Genomic DNA, 13,934 nt, shown 5'->3' with positions numbered 1-13,934 from the left:
TACTTTTTTAAGTTATTTAATTTCAGTAATTTGAGCCCATAAAAGCAAATTGGGAATTTAGGTGCTAATCACCTGTACATATGTTTCTAAGCATCTGCATGTTTTTGGGTTGCTATTCTATTAATTCCAAAACACAGCCTGCCCATCACTCTTGAGTCTTCATGTTTCCTGCAGCAGAGCCAGCAGAAGACGCAAGTTTAAGAAAGTTTTAACATGAATTGTGGGAAGGAACAGGAATAATACTAGAAGAGGACACTGTTGAAAGGAAAAGGCAAAATCCTGTCAAATTCAAAGGTAACCTTAATGTAGGGACCCTCTATATTCTGGATAAGAAGAGAAAAATCAACTCTTCAGGTTGAGCATTTTAAAATTAATTTAAACATGGTTTAAGGTAGCCAGTTAAGTGAACTGTAAAAAGTTTTAAAACAACCATTAGTGCTTACTCACCTGCGCTGCAGTTCCTCTTCCTCCTCAAATACACCATAGGGGTTTAGCGTTTCAATTAATTTCTGGGTAAGTGCACAATCAGATTCCTTGGGGGCAGCCAAACTGATAGGTGAGGTAATGCCATAATGCTTCTGTAGCTGCTGAGTTTGTTGTGATCCCTGGGTTGTGAGTGGACTAATAAAAGGTAATTAGATAAAGTTACTGCCAGAAACATGACAAAATTTCTGCTATTTTCTTTCATCACAGTGTAAGCAAGCACAAATACAAATACACTAAGAAAAATAAAAAAGTCTATCGGTACCTGTCACCATATCCCAGGGGGGAAAAAATGAAGTTGTCATTTAAAGGTAATTTTATTTAATAAAATGACTCCCCCTAGTTTGTTCTACTAAAGGTGTGGTTGTACGAAGATTATTACATAAGAGTTGCATGTCTTACTTGGATCAGCTCCCGGTATGTATTCAAAATTATATCCATTTTTACTAGCCAAAGAAAGCAAAAGTTCTAGAGTATCAATGACACTTTATAACCAACATACTTTTGAAAAAAAATAAACTGCGTTATTATGGATTGCTTGACAAAACTGCAGAGTAATAATATCAATTGAAAAACATATTACAAACTTGTTCTTTTTTTCAAGTTAGACTTCTGCAATTTTCAAGTAGTGTTAAGTATTTTAAAATTAAAATTGTTTTCTCTTTGTTTTACTGTCTAAATCTAGAACGTTAAGGGGAAAAATATAAAGCAGCATTCAAATTTTGCCTTTGCTTATACCCACTCAAATCAGTAGGTGGTAACAGTTTAGATGCAAATCTTAAATGCACTTGATTGATACACATCAGGGCAAATTTGCAGGACCATCGCTTGTAAACTGTCATCTATGTCTTCACACCTGTCTACTCTACCTTTCCCTCTCCACCTCACCTTAACCCAAAAAGGTTTTTGGTTTTTTTGTGCATGGTCCCCAGCCCCTACATTTTACAGAGCTTTTGGAGAAAGCCAAGAGGAAGAGTACTATGTACAAAAGAAAAAACAATTAAAAAAAAATCCTCAGGCTCACCCCTTCCAGCATCCCTCTGTGCACAGTCCTGCCTATGCTGTTTTGGACAGCAATAAAATTGAAAATAACTGAGCCTAACAAAATGCTCACAATTTTATTCCCAGAGCAGCGCATGGAAATGATTCAATGCACTTCCCAATAAACCCTGGAAAACTGATCATAGATAAAGTCTTTACAAGTGTTCAGCAGTAGATTTTAATCTTGTCTCCACTGAAGAACCATTGGGTTCCCTGCAAAGGTGAACACAAAATCTGCACATGGCAATGTGATTTAAATTGATAGTCTTCCTCTCATAAATAGTTAATTTGTAATTTCCTTCTTTAAAAAAAAAAAAAAAGTCTGAAAGAATGCTTAAACATCACTATTTTCATATTCAAAGCAAACCCAAGTCTGACTTTCCAAACCATCCACACTCTTGGGAGTGAGAGAAAACTGTTGTTAACAGAGCTTCAGATCATAATAAAACTAACAGAACATTTAATTTAACATGCCTCCCCCAACAAAATTCTGAACCAACTGAAGCAATAGTATTTTAAAACAAAAATAAACTTGAAGGAACACAGAATTAACTAGCACATTAAGTGCAAGAACAATTTCCCTTTTCAGCATTTATTCAAAGGCATTCACATTGGCCAGTCTTAGATACATATGAGAGTGTTTATGACATCCACTGTATTGTCACACAGAGGTACCCAACAGCTTAAAAAACAAAAAAACAAAAAACCAGAAAATAATTCTGTGACTAGTGTTGGAGCCCTGGACACAACAGCTGACAAGGTGTGACTGAGGTTATGGAAAGAAAGATTACATGCAAGCAGATGCTCTGAAATGGACCTGGAACCCCAGGAGGACCATCCCACAGGGGCTGATACAGACTGGTCAACATGGCGATGCCTGAACTGCCCATGCACACCAACTGAAAGATCAAAAGGTCTACTCTAATGACATGAATACATGCACATACAGTGAAGTGCAGACCATGGAGCATTTGCTCATTTGCCGACTTCTTGGTGAGCCCTATGCAAAGGAGGACCTTGCTGCAGTGACAGAAAGAGCCACTGCTTGCGTACAATTTTGGAAAAACATCTAGTTTATGACAAGGACACAGGAAGAAATCTTACATAAATATAGTACTTTGAGCATTTGGAGGTGGGGAGGGAAAAATATTCTCTCGCCCCCAACTGGGCTTTTGTCCTCTTTTCACTTGTCTGGAAGTGATTTACCGATTTTTTTTACGCCTTTGAAATTTAAGAATAGGCAAGTGTGGGTTTACAGAACCACTAAAACATGTGTGGGCCCATTTTTCTGAGCTCCAAAATATAATGTGAAGGGGAAGACAAATACTGAATTCCCTTTATTCAAAGGTTTCTTACCAACAATAACCCACCAAAACAATACCTTAAATAGAGGTGCACTAATATATTGGTTGTATATTGGATCAGCACTGATAAAAAGAAAATTAACATGATCAGTTATTGTTTTTTTTTGGCCGGTGTAGCCAGTAATATCACCGATAAATAGTGCGTGCAGCAGCATTCATGTACATAGCTAGGAATGCAGCCCAGCAGTGTGGAGAGCAGCATTCTGCTGGTAAGTCTGTGAAGGGGTGTGGGGGGGGAAGATCAAGGCCTCCACTGAGAGAGAGGGAGTGGGGCAGGGGCTGGAGGCACTGCTCAACTAGGATGACAAATGGGACCTGGGGCCAGGGCAGGGAGCAGGATAGAGCCGTGAATAGCTCATCCAGGGGGTGCAGGAGGGGCAGTGGCTTCCTGCCACTGTGCAGACTCCCCAAGAGGAGCATGTCCCATTCCCCACCCCCCCAGATTTGTGCACAGGATGAATGTAGGCTGTCTGCTGCAGGCTTACAGCTCTTTGGCCTGCTGCCTTTCCTCCATGAGCCCCACGCCAGCTGTGCGCCCCCTACCTGCCTGGCAGCAGTAGTGGCAGCAAGTTGTGTCTGCTGCTGCCGCCAGGCAGGCAGTGGGCACATGGCCAGCATAGGGCCCCCAGGGCAAAGGCAGCAGGGAAGAGAGCCCTGAGCATGCAGTGGGGCATCTATCCTTGCCCCATTTCACTTAAAAGCATTCCCACACTTAAAAATGGTGGCAGCAGGGCTTGAACTAAAGCTTATTCGGCAAGCTTTAGTTCAAGTACCCCCACCACAATTTTTAAGTGCCAGCTCCTGTACAAGCCACCCTGGATTTGTCCCACTCCCTGCCCCAGGTCCAATTCATTGCCCTAGCTAGGCAGCGCCCCCAACTCCACTCCCTCACTCCCCACGGGGGGCCTTGATCTGTCCCCTCCCCCCAGCCTCTTCCCCTCCACAGACATACCTGCAGGGAGCTGCTTTCCATGTTACCCAGCTGCATTCCTGTAAACTGGTTATTGGGTTGGTATCACCCAATATGGCTGGTTAATCATCAACTATCAGTATTGGCCAAGAAAATCTTTATTGGTGTACCCCTACATTTTATACTGTTCAACCCCTCAAAAGTAGACCTTTCATTTTTAGCAAATATATCATCACTACATTAGTTCTCCAAACACCAGTCTTTTAGACCCTAACAGAGCTTTAATTATATCAGACTAAAACACCTTATAGAATACCTACATGCAGAATGAATCAGAAAACAGCAAAGGCCTATTTTTGTTTCTGCAGGTCATCTCTCAGTATTCTAGCTACTTTGACTTTCAGAAAACAAAATTAGTAATTTGTATGAAGGTCCTGTTGTGAAGTCTCTTAAAAAAAAGCCTCTCACGTCTTATCTTGCAATTGACTGAATTAACTGAAATCAATATAACCAGTTGTTAGCCAATATAAGCGTTTGCCAGTTTAAATTGATTTTAAAACAATTCTAGTTAAGCTGCTGTAATGTGTGCACACAAACAAGGCCTCTAGTGAGGCTATGAAATTTGCCATCAGGCACAGCTTCAAGAGAAAGACATTTATCCCTATTTGCCTGCCTGTATACTGTGCAATTAAGGCAAAAGTAAAGTTCCAAAGAATTCTATGTAACAACCACCCAAGAACTAAACCTTTAATCTCACATTACCATTTGTATTAGCTTGCTTTAAGCATGAGAAAGTTTGTTTGTTACCAAACAAAATCTTCATTAATTAATAACTGAACTATAAAAAGACAAGCCTGTTATATGTTACTGTTCTCTGGACCCCAAGAATAAAGTTTCTTTAAAAAGGAGAAAATCGCTAAATGCCAGTGCATAATTAGAATTCAAGTTTCAGGTGAAAAAATTATTTGGGGAAAAAAAGAACCATGACTGATGAGAAAGTTTTGATGAGAATATTCTTCTCAGGAACATTATTCTCATGTAAGACTGTCAATCAACTAGTCCAAGTAGTGGATTTCAGGAACTGCTTTATTTAGTAACCACAAAGTTAGAGACAACAGTTCTGCGCTGATATTTTCATTAAATATTTATCCACATTACTAAAGATGTGATTAACTTGTATTGCTTATATTACAGCAAGTGACAGCTACCATGAAAGTTAAGTTTGCAATGCATCTCCTCTTATATTTTCCTTTTCTTCTTTCAGTTACTCTTAGCTTGAAAATTTTAATTATTTTGGTCTCCAAATTTTCCCTGACTAGCAAAAGTGGATATTTAGAAGTACTAAATTAAATGTATTCATTTTCTGAACTTACCTGTGAAACATTTCAAAATTACTTTAACCAATTTTACACATGCAACTGTGTAATGGTATAGAATTGAATCTAAATATTAAAACAAATTTACACTGGGCATTACAAAATGTATATTTGTAAAGGAAAATATCTATTGTAGTGAAGTTACAAGAATAGGGAGTTTACTCAATGATGCAAAAAAGCAGACTTTTCAGTATACAAATTCTAACAGGCATCCTTAACCATACTCCATCCAAGACAACATAACTAGACAATTTTTTTGCTAGGAACTGTGTATCTTATGATCACATTCCAAAGTATTTTTCCAACAGTTACAATTTCTAGTTCATGTGTTTTATAAACCATAACTAGAAAGAGAAATAGCAAAAATGTTAAACTCTGCTAAACATGTTGTCAAAGGAGGAAAAGAGAACTGACTGAGCTGTATGCAGTGGAAAAGAAGCACAAGTAACTGTAAACAGGGTTAGAAACAATAACAAGAAAAAAAAAATAAGCTTCTGTTTGGCACAGGTGCTGTCAGCAGATGACATCCCCACACATTTGCCCCCTCTTGTAACTGCAGGTAAGGGACCCAATTCCTGCTAGTCTTCATACTATCAGAAGCATTCCCATTTCTGAGCCCTCTGCTCTTTGATTTGGGGTAGGCTGGAGTCCAGGTCAGGAGGTGAAAAGCCTTAGACCAGGGACATTAAACTCAGCCTCATCTGGCCCTGTGGGTCAGTTAAGAGTCGCTGAGCTGGTCTGCAAGCTGTATTGGGACCAAACCCGTGCTACACCCACAACACCAGGTCCAGCCTGTACGTCACACACAGCACTTGCCGGCCCCAGAGCTCACTGTGCACGAAGCATGCAAGACACCCAGGACAGCGCATGCAGCTTGTGTCCCAGAGCCTCATACTGTATATGCCAGATTCAGCCTGTGCACACCCCATGCCGGACTTGCATGCACTGAGCCCCAGGGCCAGCACGCTGTGTACACAGCACAGGGGGCCACCATGGGATGCATGCTGCATGCACTGGTTCCAGCACTGCCTGATTCAGATCCCAGAGTCAGCATACAGAGATGATCCAGCACAGGCTCCCCATGTCCTGGGCCAACCCTGCATGCTACACACAGGGGGAATGTTGCTGGGTCCAGCCCACATGCCACATACAGTGGGTAGGGCTAGGGCTGGCACCTGGGGTCGCTCCAGCAACCCATAGACCAGGTCAGGCAGCTCAACAGGCCGTGTATTTGACATACCTGCTTTAGAGCCCTCTGTTTGCAAAACAATGACTATGTATAGGAATCCTCATGTGATCCTATTCTGGACACAGCATAAACCAATAGATACTGAAGAAACTACCGGAACTGAGAAGGGAAACACAAATGTGTTTGTGTATGGATGAAATGGCCTTAACTGGGCCATTAATTTAGCTCACAGGAGACCAGATTCTTCATCCCAAGTGATACCTAATCAGCAGGGTGAATGTAGGTTGGTGAATTCTCGCTGATGAATAGACTTAACTAGGACAACATTTTTGAACCAGTAGACACTAGATACATTTTTAAGCCTTGTACTCAATCTAGAGATAGTAGTGGATCAGAAGCTCCAGAGAAAATGGCTTAGCAGTATATTCATCAAACTGAAATACTTGCACTAGAGTACATGTTGAAGTGTACGTAACGATGGTTCCAGCCTTGTCTTCAAATAGATAAAGGACTTATCTAGTTTACTGAAGGGTTTTGAACACGCACACCAAAAAAAAAAACTCTTTAAAAAACACACAGAAGCCCCTAGTTCCTATACATCCTTAAAGGTCATCCCTTCTAAAAAAAGAGAAAAGATTTTCACCAGAACTGGCATGATGAGTACACCCCAGTTTCTCCAGGAAGGGTGACAGAAACAGGAATCGAGGAAGCTCAGTAGGGATTTCATCAAGCTAATTTACTGTCTAAACTTATTTTTAAAATATGATAATGTACATTATAGGAAGCCTGAAGCCCTGTCTCAGCAGAAAGAAGGGGGGAGGGAGGGGACTAAAACAAAGTTGTCTGCTACTTAATTTATTTAACCACAAATAATTTCAGCTAGTCCACATTTTAACCCTTGGAAACAGTTTAAAATGTCTCTACCCTGTAGTAACAGAAGTGCTACTCCAATTTCTAGTGTAGTTCCCTCTGGGAAATACCCAACTGCTCCCAGAAGCAGTGCATCCTGGGATACTTCAACAGGTTACTACTGGTAGACTGTGTGACCATACTGGAAGACTTTAGTTGCAGAAAAAAAAAAGTCCATCTTTCAATCTGCTGAAGGACCGAATATGCCATTTAACATGTTTAAGATAAATGTGCTTCAGTAGCTTAAGTACTTTAAATTTACCATGCTAAATCCCATTTCTTAGTGTAAACAAGGTCTACTGAACTATATATTTACACTTAAGGGGTATTAAAATTTAGCTATTACTAATATGTTCAAACATTTAAAAGAAAAATAATTATTTTCTAGCACTTCCGCAAAACAGAAAGAACTTAAAGGAGTTTATCTCCCAATATTTGTGGCTTCAGGGTGACATGCCAAGCAGTTACAGATAGTAATGGAGTTCGCAAATTCTATTTTTTATTAATTTGTTAGATAAAAGTTGGGAAAGAAAAAAAAACAACTATAAGGATAAGAAAACAAACATCTCCCAATATTAAGAAACAGCTATGGTTTGGTGAGGTAGCCAGACAAAGGTTGATCTTATGTTGCAGTTTGCCTTTTTGGTTGAACAAAAAAAATAAACCTGTTTGGATTTTCATCTTAGCAAAATCAAGAATGTCAACTAAGGTTCTTTTTGATGGGAAGAGCTATTGTGTGTTCTACAGTGTTATCTGTCATACAAAAGAGCGGAACCTTTAAAATATATATTTGTCCAAGATGTTGCTGTTCAAAGTTACTCATTAACAAAATGGTAGAGATCTCTTTATATCCAATACATTATCATTCAAATTAAGCATTAACAGGCAATAGACACATAAACAAACCTAAAATCTCTTTCCCAATTATTCAACTTTCACTCACAACAACTGTGATGGCATGATTTCATTAACAAAGTCTTCCCAACCAGATTTTAACATGTTTCAAAGACTCCCTTCCCCAAGGTCAGGTTTTACCTTTCTTTATACATCACTGCCATGGTGCGACTGGTCCCAGGGACTGGAAGCCCCAGTGGAGGGGTTTGGGAAGTGTTGGAAGGATGCAAAACATTCAGACAAAATGCCTGGTAAGGGCTGGAACCAGTTTACCTAGTACAGGTACAGCAACAGAGGTTTCAGAGCAGTGGGCGGCGCTGCCAGCAAAGTTCTTAAATACATGCTCATTGAAGCTGGAGAGGTGTGGAGGCATGACATAGCCAGTTCCTGGCATTGACATCTGACAAGAGCCTGCGCAGAGCAGCATGATAGGAGAATGGGGAAACAGCACTGCTGCTGTGAGCTACAGGTCGGTGCGACCGGCAAAGCACCAAGCTGGTTCCACAGCTGGGATACCCGGAGGGGTATTTCCACTGTCCTAGTGCCAGAGCTGCCCAGGAGAAGGACCTGGGACCACAATATCTGGGCACAACCAGAGGGACACATGACTAAGGCTGAACACTGCAGCCTATCTTTTCTTGTTTTCTTTTGGCCTCTTCTTTTGTTGCCTCATTTAGTTTTTCTGTCTTTTGACTGAACTGGTTAGGAAAGGCCTGGGATCAAGTCAATGCCTTGGAGGCAAAATTATTTGGGAGGAATGAAGCCAGAAGGGCCATTTCCTCTAAATAAGGGCACAGATGGATTAAAAGTGCCTGATGCCCTGTTGATGACGACTGTAGTCCAGAAGACTAATTATAAGCCACTTCTGATTTTGGCAACAGACCCATACCGAATTAACATGTATTGTGAATTAATTTCAGATTTTGTGATTTGCTGGATTTTAATGAAAAGACTGCGAGGATTAGGGCCTAAATTTCCTTTTTCTTATTACCAGATTAATGGATGAAGAGATTTCTTTTTGATTCATAATATCACCATGACAACTTTATTATATACATGACATCCCCTCTTATAAAAACATTTGTCAGGGTGGGAAAGACACCAGACCTGGCTGATTGCCTGCAACTTAAACAGCTAGCACCATACAGCAGGAAAACCACGGTCAGCATATAGATGGGGTGTAGGGGAGGAAAGGCCCCAAGAAATGCCCACACCAAGTGCACCCAAGGGTGGTCCACGATATATTAGGAACCTCCCTTATTTACCTTTAAGACCAAGACATGACAGGTAAGCAGGGGGGGCCAGGTAAGCAGGGGGCCCCCCAAAGGAAGAGGTGCCAGCACAAGCAGAGGTCTGAACCTGGCTAGCACAGTCTTGAACCACCCAGCACTTGCTAATCTGACACAGGCAGGTACAATGATAATGCTCCCAAAATATAGTCTTTAATTTAAGCCTTCCTGTGCTAGCTTGAGAGACTATGGTATGTTATTTTAAAATAATGTAGTGTTCTACTGACCAAGTTAAGTTGCACAGTAAGTTATAGTACAAGACAATTTGTAGATCTGGCTTGAAAGTTTGAAGGCAGTAAGCTGTAAATTCAAGATTACAAGCAAACATGAAATAAGCAATAGGCTAGAATATCAGGTAGTACAAAATTTTAACCTAATATTAAGTCCTCAGCAAGTTCAAAAAAAAGTTGAATACCGTAACTATAACTTAATGTACCTAATACAAATGAGACTTCTGTATATAACTTGTGTTGTTATATTGATAAAAATAAATGTAACTAAAAGATTATCTTTCAGTTTATAACATTCTTGTGAAAAAGCTTTGGTAGATCGTGGTACTTGTTCCCTCCCACATGACCACCAGTAACACTGCACTTAAAAGGCAATCCAAAACAAATACTATCATGAGTGGTAAACAGTTTTACAAAAAAGAAAATAAAGAAGCCTCTTACAAGATGCGTAGGTTTCCCCATAGAGTACTTGAAATCAAGTTTCTAGGGTCAGGCACACATACATGTATTGAGTAAGCAGAAAATAGGTTTATGGACACATTTTAACAATTATATTACTATTTCATTCACACAAACACATTTGCTCTAAAAGCAACTTAAGCTGATGGAGTTCCCATGCAAAACAAAACTTACTGAGGATACTATCTATTTTCCAGTCTTTTTAAGCACAACCATAACATATACTCAATTCCATTGTGAAAATGAAGGAAGAAAGAAACAAAACCAAGCTCCTTTTCAAGCACTCCTACACTCAGTCAAAACAGAATTAAGTCACTCTGAGAACAACTGCTCAAACAGCTACAATTAAAAAAAAAAAAAAAAGTATTTGCTGAACAAAATTTTCTTAAGCTTTATTTCTCTCTTAGTTATCCCTCACATCATTAGCTTATCCTCCAATTGATACAGCAAACAGTTAATACTGTTCATTAACATCATCTAAGACTGTAAGCACTAAAAAGACTGTCCTTTTATTTCAGGGTTTGTGAAACACCCTGTCCTTATAGTGCTACACAGAATTTTGTAAGACTATTATTATCTATACACAATTGAAAATGTAATTGCTCTTAAAGAAAATGAAAAGTCTAGAACGCTTGGTTCAGAGATGATACCAAAGGCCATACAAGATATTCTAAATATTTTTTGTTTAAGGAAATAAGGCTGAAGACAAATTTAGCACTTCAAAGGCCTTGTGAAAAGGAAAGCTTTGCTGCTACTTTAGCCACAGAGCTGCTACCCAGGCCTCCATGATTATAGCTGCAGCCATTCTGTACCCAAGATTCAGCATCACTTTCTGCTTAAAGGTAAATACTGTAAGCACTATAAAATCCACTGGGACCCATCTTGAAATTTGCTGTACCTCAGGGAAGTGCTGAGCAGGATTTAGAGACAAATCTGAAAAAAGTATCTGAAAGAACAACAGTATTTTATAACTCATTTTTCTTTTAAAAATTTTCATAGTACATGGGACTATGACTGAGATCTGTTTGGGAGAAGATTGAAGGCATTCAATCTGAATTTAACTTGGGATAGCAAACAGAATATGCTTCATTTTAGTGGAAGCAAAATTGAAGAACAGAGGAGGTCCCTTCCATCACAAGGTCATTCCCCTGCTGACAGGCAACTATTTCATATATTCCATTTCATAAACCAGCAGGGCAAACCTTTGCCACGTATGCCACAAACCTGACTCAACTCTTCTGAGCACCACTCTAAGATCCTTTCCCTTGATCTGCTACTCTGCTTTCTGTTCCCTGCCCTATCTACTACTGTGCTGCTTGTCTTCTTCAATTTTTTGCATGCCACTTGTGGCGCACACACTGCACACTGGCTGTCCCCATCAAATTATGAAACGGGTCATAAAGGATAAAATGTATAACTTCAGGCTAACATATGCTAGGCTGATACCCAGAGACAGCAAATCAAAACAGTCCTGTTCTGCTTAAAGAAAAGGTTTTGTAGGCATACTTCCTGCTCTAACAACAAGGCAGCTCTAGGAATTATACTACAGTTGTTGAATGCAAGCAACACCCGTGAACTGATTTCAAACCTTATCTTCACAGTTTTTTAAAAACTATATGCCAGGTACTCTCTCTGTTCTGCCCACATCTTGCAAGCCTTTTCTTTAGAAGATTGAAATTTCTGGTTTCAGAATACTTTAAAATCCACACTCAGATTTTACTTGACAAGAACAGTCAGAAAACACTGACTTTGAAATGTAGGAGGAACAACAACTCTGGTAAGCTGTTAGGATAATGTAATCATGTTTCCTGAACAATGGGACTGAGCACAAGCTAAGAAAAAAGAATGTGTGTGTTCTCTGATCAAAGAGCTTCTAGTATAAACCCCACAATATGAATTGCTTGTAACATTTTCAGGATCTTCAGAGCAATGAGATGAGGGGCAGAAGTGGACAGGATGAAGGAGGAACATCAGGGAGTGGAAGAAAGGAAACAGTAGAGAGAAAAGGGATTTGGGGGTGTGCCGAAAGGAAAGTGTCCCTACATGTACTACCGTATGCCACGTTTCTGCATTTTCTTACCAGATTTTCACCCTCTTATTGTGTCTGTGGGGAACAGCTATTGTGTGTTAGCCAGGAAGAGACACAGGCCACCAGGCTGCATTTTTGCCTAAGACAATTTTACATTTTTTCTCAGCTTTGTGAAGACAATAAAATACTTTGACAAACATCTATTGTATTCTGTAAGCCAGCTGAACCAAACTGATACACCACCTAAATCAGTGGTGGCCGATCTTTTTGGTAGGCATGCCACAAATTAAGCCCCACGCCTCTTCAAGTGCCACTACAATCCCCCTGCTGATCTGCCACTTTGCTTTCTGTTCACCATCCCATGCTCCCTGTCTGACTTATAAATTGGTCCCTCCTATTTTAAATTTGTGCGCCAAATTTTAAATCTGCTCTCATTTTTCTCATGGCACGTAATTACAATCCACTGCCTAGAAAAAAAGGTCACAGACAGAACTATATAGAATCTGAAGGACTCAAAAATAATGGTATGCTTCATATTTTAATTATGATAGTAACATAGAAAATAAGTTTAAGCTTGATTTTATAAAGCAGGGCTGTCTAACTTCCAAGTGGCTGAGGCCCACAAACTCCACAAGCCATGTACTATGTGGGCCACACCAGGATGAGCCATAGGCTCTCAGGCCATCCAATACAGTGGATGTCCCCCTGCCCCCACCTCTGCACTTGTCCTTTATGCGCCGTGCACTGCCCTGCACTGTCTTGCTCCCTGCAGCAGGGGTGGGAAGCAGCAGCCTGAGGAAAGAGGAAAAATCCGGAGCAATATGATGCCCACAGTAAAGCAGAAGCCCAAGGGCCACAAATTAACTCTTTGGGGGGCTGTATGTCATCCACAGGCCAGCAGCTAGACAGCCCTGCTATAATATATTAAAACAATTCCAAAAAATAACAAATGGTGGCCATATAACACCATGAGTTCAAGAATAAACACTAATTGTAAAAAGAGTTGAACGTGACAGTATTAATTTGCGTTCTAACACAATATCAGCTACGAGCATTCAAATATGACCCCATGTAAATTTCCACAACTTGTTGCTTTTATATTAATAAAGCTTACTTGTAATTATTTTATTTAAAGTTAATTCCACTTAAAACTGCACTATAAAATAGTGCAGTGTTAAGAGGTTTAAGTGAAAAGCCTAGACTTTAACTTAGTCATCATTAATAGACTATTTAGCTTTAAAATTTCTCATTTAAGACAAATGAAGGGAAATAAAGGAGTGAGGGGCCTACCTTCAATATTAAGAACAAACAAATGTAAAAGTGAACTGCAAAGATGTTTTGTTAAGTTAATACAACTTCTGTGTTTAGGTCAGTTCAAAGTCAAGTCTATTTCCAGATTCTTACTTTTCCAATACCTGGTTTTTTGACAGTATGGAAGAATGTACATTGTGTATAAACAACCTTTTACTGGAACATGTTTTTAACTGCAGAAACTGGTCTCCAGTTTCAGCCTACACTGTCACTTATTCCATCACTTTTTTGTGCATACATTTCCAAGGCAAAAGGTAGAACTTGTTCATAGCAAAATTGTTTAGCTTAAATGTTGTTAAATGACAACCTTGATCACCTAAAAAATGTCACAAGTGCTTATGTTTTAATTAAATATATAATAGTCTGGGGCTACATGGGATATATGAATACTAGTTACTAATATAAAAAAAAACAAACAAACCCTCATTTGTATACCTTAATGCAAACTCC

General features: G+C 39.6%; 1 protein-coding gene across 5 annotated transcripts in view; it reads right to left on the bottom strand.

The window, feature by feature from the left end:
- Positions 1–13,934, bottom strand: part of PAPOLA (poly(A) polymerase alpha) — a 70,641-nt gene that overhangs the window by 54,059 nt on the left and 2,648 nt on the right. For all 5 annotated transcript variants that reach the window (XM_019481614.2, XM_019481613.2, XM_019481612.2 and 2 more), the window contains exon 2: positions 448–621. In XM_019481614.2, coding sequence (XP_019337159.1) covers positions 448–621 — 174 coding nt within the window. The remainder of the gene's footprint in view (positions 1–447; positions 622–13,934) is intronic.

This window comes from Alligator mississippiensis, chromosome 2 (genome assembly GCF_030867095.1).
Source record: "Alligator mississippiensis isolate rAllMis1 chromosome 2, rAllMis1, whole genome shotgun sequence".
NCBI classification, from domain to species: Eukaryota; Metazoa; Chordata; order Crocodylia; family Alligatoridae; genus Alligator; species Alligator mississippiensis.
Note: the sequence above shows the minus strand (reverse complement) of the source record. Positions and strands in the feature narration are given on the sequence as shown.